The sequence below is a fragment of the Melospiza georgiana genome, chromosome 12, assembly GCF_028018845.1.
Source record: "Melospiza georgiana isolate bMelGeo1 chromosome 12, bMelGeo1.pri, whole genome shotgun sequence".
NCBI classification, from domain to species: domain Eukaryota; kingdom Metazoa; phylum Chordata; class Aves; order Passeriformes; family Passerellidae; genus Melospiza; species Melospiza georgiana.
Genome location: NC_080441.1, coordinates 11,414,899 through 11,435,232, shown reverse-complemented (window position 1 = coordinate 11,435,232; position 20,334 = coordinate 11,414,899). Strand labels below are relative to the sequence as shown.

The 20,334-nt window shown below is 40.0% G+C and overlaps 1 protein-coding gene across 1 annotated transcript in view; it reads right to left on the bottom strand.

Annotated features, from left to right (window-relative positions):
* Positions 1-14,761, bottom strand: part of COL4A5 (collagen type IV alpha 5 chain) — a 42,992-nt gene extending 28,231 nt beyond the window's left edge. The window contains exons 1-20 of the mRNA XM_058032586.1: positions 14,756-14,761; positions 13,501-13,581; positions 12,406-12,468; positions 11,856-11,891; positions 11,729-11,770; positions 11,530-11,622; positions 9,365-9,418; positions 9,204-9,260; positions 6,951-6,995; positions 6,803-6,856; positions 6,583-6,624; positions 5,987-6,119; positions 5,188-5,361; positions 4,256-4,339; positions 2,961-3,053; positions 2,312-2,382; positions 1,901-2,092; positions 1,297-1,465; positions 552-644; positions 362-466 (exon numbers count right to left, since the gene is read on the bottom strand). Coding sequence (XP_057888569.1) covers positions 362-466; positions 552-644; positions 1,297-1,465; positions 1,901-2,092; positions 2,312-2,382; positions 2,961-3,053; positions 4,256-4,339; positions 5,188-5,361; positions 5,987-6,119; positions 6,583-6,624; positions 6,803-6,856; positions 6,951-6,995; positions 9,204-9,260; positions 9,365-9,418; positions 11,530-11,622; positions 11,729-11,770; positions 11,856-11,891; positions 12,406-12,468; positions 13,501-13,581; positions 14,756-14,761 — 1,687 coding nt within the window. The remainder of the gene's footprint in view (positions 1-361; positions 467-551; positions 645-1,296; positions 1,466-1,900; positions 2,093-2,311; positions 2,383-2,960; positions 3,054-4,255; positions 4,340-5,187; positions 5,362-5,986; positions 6,120-6,582; positions 6,625-6,802; positions 6,857-6,950; positions 6,996-9,203; positions 9,261-9,364; positions 9,419-11,529; positions 11,623-11,728; positions 11,771-11,855; positions 11,892-12,405; positions 12,469-13,500; positions 13,582-14,755) is intronic.
* Between the last annotated feature and the right edge of the window lie 5,573 nt (positions 14,762-20,334).

The window sequence follows — 20,334 nt, the reverse complement described above, 5'->3', positions numbered from 1 at the left end:
CATATGCTGTGAGCTTTTACAAAAATCACAAGCAGTTTGCATCAGAAACATTAACATCTTGAGGCACCATTAGGAGATCATTAATTGATTCAAGCTCATTTCCCAAAGTTTTACCAAAGTGTTATTGGTTTACTGAAAAATGTAAGCTACTGAGAAGGAGCAGGACAGTGAACAGACTAATAACAGCTCAGCAGTTTTTTCTCCTGGTACTTCTGAAACTGTTATAAAGATGTATAGCTTTAGGACAAATATTTTCTAAAAGACTCTGGAGACAGAAGTCAACTCACTATTGAAAAGTGAAGAGACCCCTTATGCCCCCCCTTCCAGCCAGTACAATACAGTAACAGGGCAGTAAACATACCCTTTGGGCCTGGTGGACCTGGAAGTCCAATGCCAGGAATACCTGGCTCTCCCTTTGCACCTGGGATGCCAGGTAAACCACGCTGACCTGGCTGACCAGGATCTCCTGGAAAAAGAAAATCAACATAGTTATATCCAGAATCAGAATAAAAAGCTCTTGGAATCCCCTGGGTATCTAGCTGCTGCTTTACCTGGAAGACCTGGATCACCAATTCTTCCTGGAGGACCAGGGGGACCAGGAACTCCTGGTTCTGTAATAGTCTGGCCAGGGTCACCTTTTGGACCTAAAACCAAAAAGCAGAGATATGCATCACTCAGTAGGAGTTGTTTTTCTGTTTTTCTTTAAGCAGAAATAATGCCAGTCCCATCCCAAGCTTACAGAGAACTCAGATATCAGCAATACTTTTTTCAATAGGTTCTCTATCCCAGGCCCCACAAAGCACTTAGAGGCTCAGAAGCCCTGTTCAATGTTCAGACAGTTTTTCTGAACTGTTATTTTTTAATAGCTTCATCCTAGGTACCATCATGTGAATAGTATTTCCATAGCTGACACCAGCACAACTTGATTAGGATCTGTGTAGTTGACAAGAAAGTAACAAAAGCAAAGTTGTTCAAAGCAACCCTTTTTTTCCCCCAACCTGTTTTAGCTGCAGTATAGCCAAGCATACAAAGATAGTTACAGTGCATTTCCACTGCAGTCAGTGGGGAAGGAGAAGCTTCCCTGGAGGCCAGAGCAGAAGGTGAGGCATGTGCCTAAAGTGATATGGCAGAGATGCTGCCCTCCCTCTGGTTCTGTGAGGACCCTCAGTAAGGGAGCACACAAATAACAGGTCACATAAAGCTTCTAGGAAAAGCTAAAAAGCAGCATTAAGTTCTGAGAAGGGACAAAGTTTGGCTTTGCAGCCCTTGCTCAACAGCACACAGAGACCAACTCACCCGGGACACCAGGAGGCCCTGGACGGCCAGATACACCTTGGATGCCCTTTTCACCAGGTGAGCCTTGTGGACCAAAACCAGGAGGTCCAGGAAGCCCTTTTTCACCAGGAAGACCTGGTATCCCTGGGTCACCTGGAATACCCATTTCTCCTTTGAATGCAACACTGCCCTGGAAATAGAAAGAGCATGATGGGAAAGATAATGTATTTACTATCTAAAGAGTAAAGTGTTTCAACGTTTCTGCTTTGAAACTCTCTGGCAGTTTCCATCCTTCCAGCTCTCATTAGCTGCCTACACCTTGCTAACACGGTAGAGAGCAAGCCTAAACCTGGTTACTTCCTCCCAGTACATAGGTGAAACATAGACAATGGCAGAAGGGACCCTCTGACACTGCCCAAGAGGAGCCTCAGCTTATTTCTAGAGCACTGGCAGATTCAGGAGGTACCTAAGTGTACCATCACTAGATTGGCATTTACTGAAGAGAATTCCTGCCTTATCAAGTACAGACAAAGTGCATTTGTACCAGTTCTTTTATCTGCACTATGTCAAATGCATGCAGGACTTCCCAAACACCCATCCAGTCAAAGCCTGAAATGGCACTCACAGGTTCCCCCTTAGGGCCAGGCAAACCTGGCAGTCCATCTCGTCCAGGAGTGCCATCTATGCCAGGGAGACCTGGAGGTCCTGGGAAGCCAGGGTCTCCTTTGTCACCTTTCAATCTTGGAGAAGTCAGGACATCCCCTGGGTCACCTTTAGGACCAGGTCTACCAGGAGCACCTGGGGTGCCTGGGAAGCCCTGAGGGAGAAAAAAACAAAAAGAAAGAAAAAAAAGAAGGTATTTTAGTTTTTCTTTCACTCCCTGAGTATGGAACACAGTACGAATCATGCATTCAGGATAGGTATGGACCAACAAATATATATTAGACAAAAAATTAAATCTATTGTTTACAGATCTACCTGTCATGCAAGACAAATGAGATACTTTTCCCCACCAGAACATAATACCACCACTTACTGGTGGCCCTACAAGGCCAGTTAATCCAGGAAGCCCCTTTTCACCTTTTGGTCCAGGAAAACCAGGAGAACCTGAGTAGTGCAGAAAAACGTAAAAGAAAAACATAAATCTGGAGAGGCTGCAATATCAAACATTATGTTTCATTGATAATAGCTTTAAAACTAGACAAAGTTTACAATTTTGGGGTTTTTTTGAGATCTTACTTTTATTTGAGTAGAAACATATTTGCAACTCTAGTTGAGCCAGTAGTGTCAAAAAAAAAAAAAAAAAATCACACTTTTTAAAAGCACCAGCTCCTCCATTATTCCAGGAATAGCAGTAGAAGAAGTTGATTTTTCTCTCTCAGTTAAATCTACAGCAGACCCTAAACCTTCAAAATGCAGAATGCTTGCAAGACTGTCTTGAACAGAGAAATATTTCTCAAAGACTAGATTTTCAAAGAATGAGTGTTTGTTTCACACATGCCCATCTTGTTTCTTTCCAACTGTGCAAAACACAACATGCACCAACTGTGCACTGGAGCTGACAAATGCACATTTGAACTTGTACACGATACACAGATATATTGTGACCATTGTACCCAGACAACTCTGATAAAAAGTGACTTTATGGAACATATTAAGCAATCTAGTGAAGACTCCAGCCCTACCTGGACTACCAGGAGGTCCTGGTGGTCCCCTCTCCCCAGGAGGACCAGTTACTCCAGTTCCTATGCAGTTGAAGCATGTGTCTCCTCGGTCACCTAAAAAGATTTGCATTGAAAAAGTGTACTTGAGCATGAGGTTTTAGAAAATATTAAAAGAATTCAGCAAAACAACTGTTTTCTTGCTACTGATCTATAATACAGGTCCAAAGTGACTACTTTAAATAATTATTGCTTAAAATTAGAAGCCTCCCCCTCCCTGTAAGTTAAAACTAAAGCTTTTTGGTGGCTAGGAGTCAGACAACCAGTATCAGATAAGATTAGGATGTAGTTATGACAGTGCAAAACAATTAAAACAAAAGCAGGGCTTTCAGAAATAGAAAATAAAACCATGGACTTTTTTTCTTCTCAGCAAAAGTGTCCCCTTTTAAAGTAGGTACTTGACACTTCTAACTACAACTATAAACCACATGTATCAAAATCCCAAACAAACTCCAAGAGTGGAAAATAAATATTGGGAATGTTTCATTGATTTGAAAATAGACTAAAAGTATTTAATGAGGAAAAAAAGATTTGTTTCAAGAAGCTTAGGAATTTCCTTCACATACAGACATATGTGACAGTCATCAGTGAAATATTTGAACATTTCATTTAGGTTAATTAGTTAATCTTTACAATCTCCATGACAAAAAATATTTTTCTTTCAAGTGAGTACAAAATTAAAGCGAGATGTCTAAAGTAATTTATGATGTCCATGGTTGGGCTAGGAAAAGATTCTCACTTACCCATATCAGCATCCTCATTGCAAGGTTGTCTTTTTGGAAACAAGGATATATATTAAATATGACTTTCTTTTGCTTAGCAAACAAACAAACTCACTGCAGACTGACCAGCTCAAATTAGGAGTCTTGTATTTATAACTTTAATGTTGCTTTCCATAAAAAATGTCAAATTTATTAATGAATAATATTAATGAATTTTGAAACAGATTTGGCCAGGGCTGTTACAAAGCACAGTTTCTATCTGCCTGGGAGATAATCATAAACCTCAGGTTCCATTTCACTTTATTCAAGATCATTATTGGTTACACCTCAGCCACTCAGGCTCCTGTGCTTTAATGTTAGGTGTTAAGGAGTATCCTACACTCAAAGCAAACAGCTTTCTTACACAGAGACATAAAACATCTGCACTCAACCCTACTAGGAAGGGGCACCATTAATCATTATTTAATGCAGCCTTTACATTTTTTACCAAGCTTCAAAAAAAGGAGAAAAATAGAAAATATAGCCATGACACTGCACCTTTTTGGCCTCGCTCCCCTGTAAAACCTTGTTGTCCTGGAACTCCTGGAGGACCTGGTGGCCCTTGCTCACATAACCCTTCACCTAAGGAGAATCAGGAGAGGTTTTATTATCTATTTGAATTAGACTGACAGCAGCACCAAATAGATGCATTCAGTACAAAAATGTATTTGTGTGGAGATTCTAATACACCCACCATAATCACAGACCAAACATTTTGGCAATTCAGACAGGACTGCTGGTGAAAACCCACACATGTAATTCAATCTCAAAAAGAAATAGTGATATTACACAACAATCTTCAATTCTTTACAACCTCAACCATCTCCCACTGCTTCCCACAGCCTACACACTTCCATCTCTACACTTCATTCTAATGTTCAGCCTCATATCATAAAAACATGCCTATGAATCATCATCAGAGCAAGGACACTTCAGATGCCAATGCCATCTAGACATGAAATTCCTTCCTGAACCACGTTAGCCACTCTCCACTACAGCTTTCCAGTTCTTACATTCCATCTGCCATTCCCTACTCTCCTTATACCAAAAAAAAAGCTAAGTGCTTTCATCCAAAGTGTCCACTCCAAAGCTCATTTCACATGGTCTACACACTAGAATATTTATGAAATGGAACTGGAACTCTGTGAAAAGTTACACCTTTGACTCTCCTTCTATCACAGCTCTTAGTAGGGAAAAAATTCTGTACCCCTCCTTAAGCCTAAGGTTCTCCTACAGATGTCTTGATTTGCAAGGGGAGCCACTTGGAGAACCTATAGCAATAGAATCTCATGGACTTCAGCTGCTGATAAACAACATCTTTGGAGGTGGAATTAAAAAACCCAAACAAACAAACCACAGAAACCCAAACCTAAGCAAATGTCAAAGCTGTTTAGTCTCTTCTACTTGCTGTTTATGAGATCATCACTTACCAGGAGCAACAGATGGTGCAGGTGGCCCTGGGGGACCTGGTGGTCCTGGCGGTCCTCGTGGTCCCTCAACTCCTGGTTGCCCAGGAATAGAAATCCCAGGTAAACCTGGATCTCCCTTCTGTCCTCTCTCACCAGGTAAGCCAGGTGGGCCAGGAGGTCCAACAGTAGTGATCCCTAAGACAGAAAGGACTTAGTTCCTTGCTATCTTAATGGTTTACATCACATTTTTGTAAGGATGACAATGATACATATCTCACATTTTTGGAAATGTTTGTTTGAAAAATTGACCTGAGACTCAACAACTAAGTTTATGATTAGAAAAAAATCCCACAAAACAAACAAAAACCAGGACTAATGAAAGAATTCTTGATGACAAAAAACCCCCATATATAAGCTGTATCATTAGAATCATTATGCTCCTCTCTGTGCATGTATAATGCACATACAGGTGTCACTGCTCACTCCCACTGTAGACTCAGATCACCTCCTACCAGACATGTAGTACACAACACTCTCTCTGTGTAATGCAATGGACAACATATATTAATGATAGATGAGTGATATGACAGATTATCCCTAGAAGCATTAAGCTGGTATCTGATTAGCATCCTCAGTTCACCACAGCAAGGGCAATGAATGCTCAGAATTCCTCACGTTATCCCCAGAAGTTCAACCCCTCAAGCTCAAAGGTTGTTCTAAATCTTCTGCCTTCTGTTAAAAGGATTGCGTAAAGGCTGTGAAGCCAAATACCCAACCACATGCTTGAGCATACAATTTCATTTAAAGCTTGCCCTCCTACCTGGAGATCCTGGCAAGCCAGGTGGGCCTGGCCTACCAGAGAATCCACGGTCCCCTTTGGCTCCTGGAAGTCCTGGCAATCCTTTGCTACCTTTTGGTCCCACTGTTGCATCAATGCCTGGTCTTGGAACAACCTGAAAATGTTACATGCTCATGTAAAGCTAATTGCCAAGAAAAGAGTCATTGGAATCATAAAGAGATGTGAGGGAGGGAAAGTTCAACATACTTTGAACCTTATGCCAATGACAGGATGCTTTCCCCACTCCACTGAATTACCAGGGAAAATTCCAGTAAAGAGCACTCCCCAATAGGAAGCTGTTTGCCTGCCAAGCCAACATAGTTACAACAGGCTTCAGTGAGGCTGACTCAGTCCTGCTGGTCTGAGGTTATAGTCTAGCCTGTGTTTGTGACCCAGCAAATCCCAGAACACAGAACTGATCTTGAAAGAAGGAAACCATTGTTTCTGTTACTGTATGTATGAAAAATTTTCTGGTTCTCTTGGTGTTGTACCCAGAGATAGGACTCTCAGTCAGCCAAGAACTACAACTAAACAACACTGTCAAGCAAATGCAACAAAATAAAGGATCAGCAACTTACAATTCCAGGAGGACCAGGGGGACCCATGTCACCTTTTTCACCCTACCAATGAAATTAAGAGCATTTCTGATACTGTGCAGCACTACATAAACAAGCTATTGCAAATATTTCTCAACACTGTAATAGCAAAGGCAATGCAATTACTACTCAGGCAGAAATTAACTAAGTGATGGCAAATTTTCCATCTATTACAGGAATATTGACAAAAATCCTGGCATACCTTTTCACCATCTCTTCCTGGAGCACCATTTATTCCAGGCCCACCAGGTAAACCCTTCAAGAAAAGGGAAATATAATCACACTCAGATCTTCTCCATATCAAAAGCTTATAAAGATATGTTTGGATTAAAAACATATGAATTACTCACATCCCTACCAGGTTGACCAGGTTCTCCATCTTTGCCAGGCTTTCCCTTCAAAGACAAATATTAATTGAAATAAAATGTTTCAGTAGTAAAGAATTCTTATGGAAATTATGTTACTTGTTTCCCGTTTTTCAATAAACCAAACTCCATCCAGAATGCAGTCCTTGGAACAACACAAAGACATCAACCATAACCAATGGCATTACCTAAACTGAGGTTTCCTTTTTGAAAACCAGAGCACAAAGACATGACAGTCTCAAAGTAATGCTAGGTGAATACAGCAAAAAATGATCTCCAGTTAACTACTGCTGATTCATTGTGCTTACTACTCCTTTTATTTTAGCAATATAGAAGTTCTTTATTTGGAAAACGGATCCTAAATCCCTAAATAGTGGAACACTATATTTAATCAGTAAATTAGTATAATGTGACCAGAGAAACTAAATAAAACTTGGTGTTGGACTTTTAACTCTCCTTTAAATCAACATGACTTTCTCATTAGTATCAATGAAAATATAAGATGAAGTTCTGCTAAAAGAAGTGACTTCTAAAAGGCGTGTTCTTGCTGAACAGATTTGTCATTGCTGCAATAAAACCAGGGCAAGCTCCACTTTATTCCAGGTGATTCACTGGGCAGAGAAATGGCGCTTTATTGTCAGAGTCATAGAAGTCATGTCTGGGGGCACCTGCTGAAACAGAACTAGAGCAGGTGATTGAGCTTCTCCTAGTGAATCTTCCTCAGTGCCAAGATCAGCTCAGTCATTGAGAAATTGATAATAATACCTCACAGATTTAGTGAATCAGAGTATAATGTGATTTGTGAAGTTTGTTTTCACTAGTGACGAGTTCTAACTCTCAAAACTGAGGTTTTAAGATTTCCTGTGAATGTGCAGAACTATTTGAAGATGAAGACTGAAATTTTTATGAGTATATCTGAAATGGCTTTGACCTCACAGAATCATATGGAGCCCTAAAATGCAACTTTAAAGTAACTTAATAGCAAAATTGCACTTCAAGCATGCAACATGCTCAGATTCAGAGTAATAAAACCAAACAAAAATATTGGTAAACAAGGTTTTGGCAAAAGGCATCTGACATATCCCCTCAGGACTTCTATCCTTTCAGATCTTTGCAATTTTATGTGGTTCCCATTTACTTTTGCAGAGAGAAGCAACAATTCAAAGCCCACTCAATATATAATGAGACTTGTGGTTTGGTAAATCTGCTTTTTGTGTTCTTTAAAAGGGACAAATCAAAGCCCTTCTGTAAATCTCAGCAACTATGAAGGATTTTATCTGCAGTACCAAACATTTTTTCCACTGTATTTATTTCCTATGGAAATTGGAAAACCTACTGCCAGCATGTTTCTAAAGTGTTTATATATTGTCCAATTAACCAGAGCAGAACTTGTGCCTCGAATTTCAAAGGCACTTTGTTGATGAAACAATGCATTCAGACGCTGTGGAAGTGAAGATACTGAATGTTTTAAGCTGGTTACAGCCTCTTTTTTTTTTTTTTTTGCTGGTCCAGCCCATATTATTTTTATCCTATTTCCTAGCACTTCTATGATCTTCTTCAGCTTTTCTGAGCTGTGATATACAAGTACATTTAAATTCCAGGATAGATTTGAGTCTGATCAGGAACAAACTCTTGCTATCCTTAGAAAAAGCTATCCTGACTTGTGCCCTCCCCAGATAGCACATAAATTGAGGCAGTCTCTTGGGAAGTGACAATCTGACTACTTTTGGTCTTAACAGTACTCAGAGACTTGGTTTTGTGATTCACCTCACAAGCAAACCCACCAAGAATGAGTTTACCTGGACCAGCTTTTATATATATATAAAAGGTGTATATATATATACATGCACACACCAATCTCATGCTGCTTGGCAACCCAGTACAGGGCAAACTGAATGAAGACCCTTCCTAAAAGGAAACAGAAAACTGTTGCTTCAGACAAGCAGTCCAGCAACTTTGAAGGTTTTCACATACTATCCATATAACATAGTTTAAATTATTTTCTCCTGCCCCCTAAACTAAGATCTACATGCAGATAACTCTATCAGAAAGCACAGAGAGCCACAGCTAGAAGCACTGTCATGACCCCTGTGTGTCATCTGTGAGTTGCCAGGTTACAAGGAGAAAAAAAAGTCTCTTACCCATAAGCTGATGGCCCCACCTGAATTCAACATTTGCTTAATTGTCAAAGATAACACTGAATGGAAAGATAAATGTTTGGTTAAACAGACTACTTACTCTTTTGCCTGGTTCTCCTTGCTCACCTTTTTCACCTTTCACACCACCGGGAAGACCCTGGACACACAAACGTCATCTTAAACTGAGCCCACAAGCCAGAGCAGAATGAAGTTACAGTTCTGATACAGATGCAACAAAATAGAACTAAGAGTTCTACTCACAGGAGGGCCTGGAGGCCCAGGAAATCCTGGTGGGCCTGGATCACCTGGAATACCCTGTCAAGCATGGGCAGAGAAAAAGAGAATTAAAGCTTCCATCACTCCCTAGCAGCTTAGTTGACTTTTTTCTTAAATAGAATATTTTTGCTGTCATTTAGATTCCAAGTTATAAAGGATCAAAATTATTCTTTCTTTGTGTGGAATTTCAAGTGAATCTATAAATTTTATTAACTGCTCATCCTGTTTATTTAGATGATTCACTCCATTAAAAACACAGCTGCCTCTTGCAGCTGGCTTGGTGGCCCTGCAGGTGCTATCCAATAGTAAAGAGAAGAAAGGAAAAAAGGAAGAAAGAAAAAACAAATGCCAAATCCTGCTGAAATTATAGGAGCAACAGTCATTAGATGACTGGTAATTGCTGAAATTCAGAGGCCATCAGGATAAAAGTGTGTTTGTCAGAAAAGTATCACAGGATCATTGTGTTAACAAGTTCTCATTTCTATTTTGTCTTATTACACCTTTTCACCATTAACCTGAAGAACAGTTACAGGTTACTGAATCCACAAAAAGTTTCTGAGCATTTTCCATTATTTTCTTGGAGCCATCCCAGACTCAAGCCCATCTACACACTTGATTTTAGTCAGAGACCATAGGTGAAGGCACATACAAAAACTCCACATGCATTTCACGAAAAAATCACTGCAATGTTGACATTTTTTACTGATTGTGCACTACCAAGCATAAATTTTGCTGAAATAAAAACCAATTTGCAAACTTGGAAATCATTCTAAATGTTGGTCAAAGGCAATGCATTCAGAATGTTTATAATTCTTAGTGCTTTAAAAGGAATGTAGGTAGAATGCTTTTACTTTGTGCATTTTCATAAATTAGTGCCAGTATAATTAGTCCTTCAGGGGTCCCTAATGACAGAAGCAAATTACTCTGACCCCAATAAAATCAGATTAATTTTTGCTTCAACAGTGTGGTCAAAATGTTACTTTGTGTTTTCTTAGAATTATAAAGACACACAATGCTGCTCTTGACTCTCTGTCCTATGACCAGTTACAGACAAAACCAGAGACCTTCCTAGGATGACTGCACTGCAAGTGTACAGCAGCACATAGTTCTATTTCATGCCTCAGTGGTGCTTAATGCTCTTCTGAAAGGAAAAGTAACAAATGGTTTTGATCAAGATGAAAGGCAGAACTGCCCTACACCCTGCTCAAATAAAATACTGCTGCATCCCAAAGCTTTCTTCTCTGACACATCTCCCAAGATATGAAGATGGAAAGGAAGGAAGTGACCCAAACACCAATGGAAGAAACTAATAAAGTTCAGTTACTACAGTGACATTTGCAAAACAGTCAGAGCACAAAAATCATCACTCAACACTTTCCTCAAAGTATCTACCTCAACTCTTCTATTGCCCTTCCATTGGGTGGTATTTCAGAACATCACGAAAACTTCAAGGAAAATGTGACATCCAGGCACCCATGGCCCTGCTGGTTTTGCTCAGACTGTCTATGGCACCCACAATTAAACAGCACTGCAGAATGCTCCACAGTGAAAAAGAAAGACCAAAAAAGTGTAATAACTTTAAAAATGCTAACTCTCCCAATGACCTTCTGACATTTTGGGTAGAGAGGGATCCATACAAATCAAACCAGTATTTTGAGCTTAATGCAAAAATATGATTGATATTTACTTTTGAGATGCCAGAAACAGGGAAAGCACTTTATTCAGACCACAGGGAATAAAGATCTTGGGGCATCACTAACAAAAAAAGAAGAAATTGAATTAAAATTTTGAAAGACTTCTTCACAATGGATGACACAGCTGGTTAATTAGTGGGAATCTGAATCCCCAGACTGCTTTGGAAATTGCAATTCTGGGTGTTCCAAAGAATGGGAGTATTTTAACTGCTTTTAATGTTACTGTGAACTGCTTTTATAGAGTTTTAGAATAGTTATTTTACTAAGAGAAATAAAATATAATGTGACTGGCATGATTTCTATTAAAGAAAAAGTACTCAGGCCTGGAATATTCAGTACACTGAGGAAAAAATAGAACCTCTGCAATAAGCAGGATGTGAGCATATATGAACCAAACCAACAGAGGCTGCAGATTGATCACATGCTCACCACAGATGGTTGTAGTGTCCCACTCACCTGATCTCCTTTCTGAAACTCAATGTCATTGGGTCTTTTCTGTTCTCCAATTTGTCCTGGTGGCCCTGGAGGTCCCTGAAGACCTTGTTCACCCTAATGTGTAGGAAGATGCAGCTTATTACAGGCAGTACAAGCAAAAATGGCAAGAACAAGTATTTAGAAGTAATAAGTAAAAATATCATTATGATCACCTACTCACTTTTTCACCTTTGGGTCCTTGGAAATTCAAACCCATATTACCCTGCAAAAAGTATAACTCATCAGCCCTTAAAAGCCACAAACAAAAAGAGAAAGAAAACAGTCCATCAATATGACAAAGACAGTACCTTGGGTCCTGGCGGCCCTGGTGGACCAGGAGGTCCCTATTGAAAAAGGAAACAAAAAACCAAGTCACTTAAAAGCACTTTACAAAACCCTGTAGAAAAAAAACCCCCAACAATGTCGTGGCTTTGATTCCTGTGAATTATCTCCATGCTGACAAGGCACCTTGCCTGCCTTTGAAAACTCATGCTATTCAACATCACAAATATGTAAGAAACTTCCCTTAGGTGAGACCATAAAATGAAATTAAACAGGTATTAAAACATCATAGTCTAAATAAGCTAAATCTTTTCTCATGTTTTACATTAAGAAGCCTGCACAATGATTCAGCACAACTTAAAGCAAAGAGATTTCTGGGAACAGGCTGTTTCAGAAGTGTGTTATTTAAGATGCACAGTAACAGCTCCAGGCTGAACTGAATGCATGCTTGCTGCTGTCCTCACCAAGTCCTGACTACCATGATCTCTGCACTTTATTGACTGCCTCTGAGAACCTGAAATGAAGCAGTAACTGTCCCATTTAAGGCTTGATGAACAGCAGGTTAAAGAAGCTTACCGTCAAACCTGGGGGCCCTAGAGGGCCAACTGGACCTGGTATTCCCACGGAGCCAGGGGGGCCCTGTTGAGGAAGGGGAAGAGGCCATGAGAGGCACCTTTTTTATGAAAAAAAACCCAGTGAGAGCTTTAAGTTCAAATAACCCCAACAGCTGACATCCCATACATATCAAATCAATGTAGCTACCACTACCCTACCAATCTGTCCTTGGGAAAAGGCCTAAATGAGTGTACATCATGTTAGAAGAGTTCTGCTCTTAACATCAATGCATCTCTTTGGCTCGGATAAGGGAATGCTTCTTGGTTTGTTTTGAACTACTTTTGCACTTTCTTTCTCTTCATGCACTGAGAGAGAACAACAAAACACTTTGTATTTGTGATTCCTCCCAGCCAGAAAGAGACAATAGGGAAGCACAGATCAGAGGAGCAGAAATGCTAACAGGCTCAGTCTGGTCACAGAATGGCGTGGGGCTTGCCTCTCTGTCCCAGGAAATGGGGGCCTGGCTCCTGCCCAGCTCAGACTGATAGACTCATTTTCGGCTCCCCTTGTTCTTGCACTAAAGCAATGAATGGCTCAGTGGGGAAGCACAGGGCCTGGAGTCACTAGCTGTTTTCACAGAGCACTGCTGGGAGAGCAGAAACACTGCTCAGGAGGTGCAACATGAGGAGAACAGCTGAGGCATTACTCTCTCCTTCCCACCATCCAAAACAGCAGCTACAGCCAGAAAGCCAGATGGGACCGACTCAGGGTAAAGAAGGGAAGGGAACTCCAGAAATGATACAAAGAATGTCTAGGAAGGGGGAAGAGGCAGGAAAAGCAGAGAAGCAAATCAGTAACTGAGTACTGCTGTCTGCTAGATACCACCTTCCTGACCAGGGGACCTTTCTGCCTTCTGTGGGTCACCCTATTAAGAGCAATATGGAATCACACACTTTCCCTCAAGCCATAAATCAGAGGTACAATAAATGTGAGCCCTGCACCTCCAAGAATACATATGAATCCCCAAGCATCAAGTTGCTAATTTTCCTGTAATAGGAGTACTTTTGATGTTATCGTCTGTCAGAACACAGCCTAATAACATTTTATGCGACTTACAGGTATCCCTGGAAGACCTGGAAATCCTGGGTCACCTTTCTGTCCTGGCAGCAAGGATGTAATTATTTCACCTGCTTCACCCTAGAAAAAATACAGTTGTCTTTATTAATAATACATTTTACAATTCCTTACAACCAATTTGGCTCCAAAGGGCACACAGTGGCCCCTAAGACTCTAAGCTATGCTACACCCTAGCAGTAAACTTTCATATAAGCATAGATTCTCCAAGAATAGTTCTGTTTAGGAGAGATGAAGACTCTAAACAGCTAAACTAACAACTATTAAAAGATTTAATTTGTACAAAGATAGCAGCATTGATTTAAATTCCAAAAGATTAGGGGATTGAAATACCAATTCTTCACAAAAGAAACATTCCAGCTTCATGTGAAAGCAGTGGACAGGACACAACAGAAAAAAGGCTCATTCAGCTTTTTTCAATGTCCCATCCCATGAGATTAGTGCTGAGTGTGCTGTTACAACAATTATGCTTTGTGGTCCATACTGAAGTAGTTTCTTATTGATTTCAGGGAATATCTTTGTTTTGAAAGTATATGTTCTAATGAGATTGTCCTTTAATATCTTGAAAACAACTGGGAAAAGGAGCTAAGAAAGATAATTCAGCTTTATAGTCCAAATTTTCCAGTACCAGTGTTATGCTGTCCTCTCAGGACATGTCTAACAGTGTAATTCTGTGGGTCAAGTTTCCTCCTAAATAGACCTCAAGCATGGGCCAAAACTGATGCTTTGGCCCATGCTTGATTGGTCAAAGGTACAACAAAATTCAAAAAATAAAAGGTTCAACATCAGATCAAGAGACTCTAAATTAGGAGAAAACACCACCTATGTAACATGTAGAATACAAAGACATTTTCAAAAGAACAAAAAGATGTTGTACTACTCTTGTTACTGGGTATTTTAGGTCACTATTGTTTAGTCTTTAGGAGTGTTTTGAGTATGCACAGACAGACTTATGGTGCATTTGGGTGTTTGTAGGCATTTTGTTAACTTGATGCCTCAACACTGACACTTCACAGGCCCAAGGAAACAGCTTCAGGAAACACTCTGCTACTTCTTGAGCTACTGACCCAAACAAAGCCACTGCAGAATTTCCAGTTAGCTGTACTGGAGTGGCCTGGAAACACCAGGAGTGTCTCTCCAGGTTCCAGTGGGTGCACACAGTCTTGCATGAAACAAGCAGATCCACTGCACATCCATGTCTGGTAAGTACCTGGATGTGAGAGTACAGCACACTCACCTTCATACCTGGCAGCCCAGGGGGTCCCTTTGTTTAAAAGAAACACAAACAAAAATTAAGATCAATAGAAATAAATCAATGGTATGTTGTTTGCAAATCAACTAATCAGATCTACACCATGAGGCAAACATTAAAGACAGAAACTTATAAAAATATATGGAAAAGGGGAAAATAAAATTTTAATGAATTTCAGAATCAAATGGAGAAATCAGAGAACTTTCATAGAGAATGCTGAGCATTAGAAGGATTATATTTTCCTTTCTTAGCAATGTTTCTATGTTGCCTCCTATTATCCATCCTGTCTACTACATCTGTTTGTACTTTGGTTCCGACAGTCACTTGCTGTATCCTGGTGCTTTATACATAAAACACTCTACCCTTTATCTTTTTGCTCACCCATTAATCACCAGTAATACTCTTCAGATATACAAGACCTTCTCTGACACATATGCATGTATTTGTATTTTTCTGCAGGTGGTAAAGCATCTCAGCATGTGAGAATTCAAAGTGGTTTTTAAGCTTTACCACAGCATGCAGCAGAAAAACTCACTTTCATTGGACATTTAAAATGCTCTGATTAAATATTAAAAATAAAATTCTATCTATTAAAAGAAAAACTGCAAAAAGAGACTGATATTTATCTTATTTTTCACAGTAGAAGTCTTTCAGTGGATTACAAGATTGGGAAATCTTTTACTTACAGGAGGCCCTTGTAAACCAGGAAAACCTGGACTGCCTGGGAATCCACGCTCTCCCTTAGGGATGAAGAAAATGATTAGCCAACACCAAACCAAAACATAACAAAACCAGATAAACAAATTCTGATTCAAAAGTATAGTTTGTTAGCTTATGACTCCAGAATAGAAAATTCTATTGGAACAAGATAGAATAATCACTTAGTTAACTCACACAATGGATGGAAACAAATTTCCACAGTCAGGTGTTTCTGCATACTTCCAGGCAAAGCACTACACTACAGAGATGGAAAACTCACAGAATGCTACAGAAAATCAACTCCTACCCTGGGAAAATCCCAACATGGAGCTAAGCAGCATGACAGAATGAAATTTCTCCTTCCAACATAAACACTGAATCAGTATTTTCAATATAATATTAAAAATTTATAATTAAAAAGTCTCACTGTTAAGTAATGAGATTTTCTTGGTAGCATGAATCTACTACAATGATGAGACACAGCATCTGAGGTAATTATCAGACACCTCTCAGCTGCAACTTATACAAGTGAGGATTAGAACATGGAGTTTAACTACAATGGCTGCAGAGCACACAGTGTGGTGTCTTGGTGCTGGCAATTTCTGGCAAAGCTTGTGCTTTAAGTACCAGACCATGACCCCTACTCTCAATGAATTATCTTGGAATTACCTTCACAACTCAGTAACAGCAAGTACTGTTGCACACAACAGTCTAAACTCATTGGGTACAGCCAGGAGAACAAGAATGTTTTACTATATTATTGTTGCATTAAGATTTTTTAAGGAATTCCACCTTTGTTCCATTGCATCCTGGGATACCCTGAGGTCCTGGTGGCCCATCTTGTCCTGGCAATCCCTTTAAAGTAGAAAAGGGAAAGAAGAGTTAAGAGTGCAGGATGCTTTTCTGGGCTTGAAAGACAAAAGGGAACAGATTTGTGTCTACAGAGCCCATTGCTACTCACAGGAAGTCCTGGTGTTCCTGGAAAGCCGGGAAGCCCTGGCGGTCCCTAGAAGGAAATTAACCATGTGTTTGAAATAGTTCAGTATGAATGGGTGTGCAAAAGGATTTACCAAGATTTCATTAAATATAATTTATTTGTGCAGATAGAAGTAAAGACAGACAAACATCCAAATCGCCCTCTACAAAAAAAAAAAGAATGCCGTGCTTACATGGCATTCAAAGTTCTTACCAATCTTTCAGGGAAATAGCCATAAAAACATAGAAAAGATAACGCAAAATTACTGAAGTAATAGATTATAGATATGAAGAGAAAATAAACAAACACTTGTGGTGTGAAAAATGGATGCAGCCCAATGAAGTCAGATGTATCAATTATTATCAGCTGAGGTGTCTGACAGAAAAAGCAAAGGCACAAAATCTAAAGGACTTCCAGACAAGTCCACCTTTCCTGTATGGACTGTATACATACTGCCTCTACTTCAGAATACACTGAAACAAAAGTACTGGCACTTGCTTAGGTCCTGTATTGCAAAACAGATCAAATGAGTATTAGGGCTGCTCTCCCTAAACAGTTTGTGAAATACAAACAATATGTATCTTGCATTAATTATAAAAAGCAGTACAATCTCTTCTGGTGGGTAGATTACTCTTCAGATTTAAGTTTTTTTCTTGTCAATCACCACTTCTGTTAGGACCCACACAAATGCCTGTCAGTCTTATCCATTATTCCATACCACCCTAACACTGCATCCATACTCACTCTGATTCCTTTGGGTCCAATAGGCCCTGGAAGACCATCATCACCCTAAAAGACAACAACAGAAACAAACAAGATCCCACATTCAAGCTGCAGTTTGTGTTTTTATCAAATTAATCAGTAAGCCTTAACTTTCTCCTACATGTTCACAGTAAGTGGGCTAAAAGTTATAGTATTTGTCATTTCCCGAGTCAAAGGGCTCAAAATTATTTTAACCTAAAGTATTTGTTCCAGCTGACTAACCATGCCTTAGAGGAAAGTTTTCCTAGAGGCCACGGTGCTGTCAGGTCCCTGACACTGAGGGTCAGCCAAGCCACGGAGCATCCTCCAGCGGCCCCTTGTGGGCAGAGCAGGGCGGCCACGATTCAACACGGGTCGGAGCATACCAGTATTACCTTGCATCGTGATCATCACAGAATCACAATGCAGAACTTTGCATCGAAATCTTAAGAAAATGCGTTAAAGGAATAAAAGTGTAGCAATGTTTCTAGTCCAAGACCTCTGGGCTGTTTCACTCTTGTTATCACTCTTGTTATATCTAATCAACCTTCTCTTTCAGTGTATACCTCCCCTATTTTTTTCTTATCACCTGCCTATTTTTTCCTTTGCTTCTTTTTTATGTACTTCTGTTAGGTTTATACTATGAGCATTCATAAAAGAAATGGCAGATCCTGGCTATCATTATGTATGTTAAAGGTAAATATATTCAGAATTATATATGCTGAATTACACCATCTGAGTTAAGGATGCAATTCAGTAGTAAATAGAAGTAAATGGAAGCCCTCCAGGGAAAGCCAGGAGCATTCCTCAGCTCTCTGCACATGGGTTCAATGAGGCCCTCATTTGCATCACCCCACCCATCACCCCAAACCCAGCCCAGGAATCCCATCCCAGGAATGCCACCAGGTGCAAACAACAGTTTACCTACATGGTGGGAGCCCTAGGGCAGCTGAGAGCAAAACTCTGCTCTTATCAGTAAACTCAGCCAAGCCAGGATCTCCTTAGTGCAAGGACTAACAAAGCTGCATCACAGCACCTGCCAAAGCTGTTCTCTGACCCTCATGGGCAGCACCTAGTGAAAGGCAGTGATGCCAAGCACCTGTGCAGGTGAAGAACTGCATAGCAAACTCAGAGCAATCTTTTTCCACTGGCTGACTATTCAAACTAATCAACCAAAAAACCTGTTATATCCCAACAGCTGAAGATTTTACCTATTAAACCAATGATAATCAGGAGTTCTGGAATTGCTTAGGATCAGCACTACAATTAAGCTAACACTGCCCAGTACCTTCATACCATTCAAGTGAATTGGGACTTACCTTTGAGCCTCTTGGACCAGGTGGTCCTTCTGGTCCTGGAAATCCAGGCAAACCTGGCTGTCCTTCCAAGCCTGGGAATCCTCTTTCACCCTACAAAAAGAATAGGTAGTGGTGGAAGAGAAATATGACATAAACAAAATATATTATAGAAAAATTTAGAACACACATTATCTTTCTGCTTTTCTGTAGGAAGTTATCACACTGACAAACTAACAGTGACTAAACATCTCACCTGCTTAACTAAAGAAATTCCTGAACACAGACAGATTTACCTTTAATTACAATACTCAAACTGATTTCATAGGTTTACAAGTTTCCATAGTGTGTTCTGCCCTGCAAACCCAATACAAGTACTTCTGAATGCTATAGAGTTGGTCTGAAAAGTGGAGGAGTGTTACCAGGATCTGAAAGGGTTAGTGTGTCCCTGAAGGAGAGAAAATGAGGAATTCGGGAGTGCCAGATAAAGAAAACATTAGGCAAAACCAGATTTTGGAGCAAGCTCTGGCATGAACTGTGTTTGTACACTGAAAAAAACATACCAGTGTACAAGAGGCATGTCAGATGTGTGAGGGGCAAGCCAGGCTAGAGTGCCTCCTAATCTGAACCTGGTCACTCTTCTTCACGCTTTTGTTACAGCAAGTAGCACCTACAAATGGTTGCTAGAACAGACTTCTAGCAGAGGGTTGGCCTTGTGTGTCATTTGAGGCTGAAGAACTGCTGTCTAAAATGCAGCTATGGCAAGGTCTCCACTCCAAACAGTCATGGAATGGGGAAGCCAAGGCCTTCAAAGAAAGAGAAACATGAAGTCAAACAGCTAAGAGGAACAGAGGAGGCAACAAGAGATGCTAGTGAACTGTAGTATCGAAACTGAAATGAGTATTTTCCAAGCCTCCTTTGAAAGTGAGCAGCAAAAAGGAGAGCCTTGCATGAGGAAACTGTTGCCAGGGCAACTCCTGTGGAGTTTGCCAGCAAATTACTCCCAAAAGCAAACAGAGTATTTGAAGGACTATGACTGGGGGTAGCTGAGGGAGTACATCAGACACATCCTAAGGGAACTTACATCAAAGTTAAAATAATTACAGTGGAAATAGCCGCACTATAATCCCTATTTTTGATTTAAAAATTGGTTAAAGAAACGTGAGCAAATTTTGTGGGAAGAGAAACTATGCTGATCCAGTTCTCTTTGAGTTTTTTTTTAACTGTCTTCTACTTAAACAGCCTATAGATGATTCCACAAGTGATAATCATTTTCACATGTTGCTTCTGCCTCCAGATTTTTCCTACTGCCCACACCATACTGATTTTTATGAAGATTTGGATGCTACAAATTTGGCAGGAAAAAACTGCCTGCTCATTGCGGGAACATACTGAAATGGAAAAGAAACTTAACAAGTCAATGCCAAAAAAGACATGACATTGTTGGGGATAGAATGCGATTGAAGTCTCTGGTTAGTGTGCAATGAATTTTCTTATAAATTCAAAAGCTCAGTAGCCAGTTGTGCTTACACAGAAAGAACAGAGGAAGGTTTGATACCTCCTGTTTCAGACTGGAAGCTACTAAATTAAAACATATATAGCAAAGGTTTAGGTCAGCTCAGATCTCCTCTTCCAATCCTGAAAATACAAAATACAGGATTGTTTCCATAGCAAAATAAAGTTGCCCCAGCTATAAACCATCATTTGCTTGAGGAATGGGCAATGAATCAGATTCTGATCTCAATTGCCCTCAATCAGCTACACCAATATGGCAAAAGCATCAGCTCACAAGCTTGAACATGACTGTGGCTTGGGGCAGAGAAAGAATAAAATATAGTTGGGAAACACCCTAA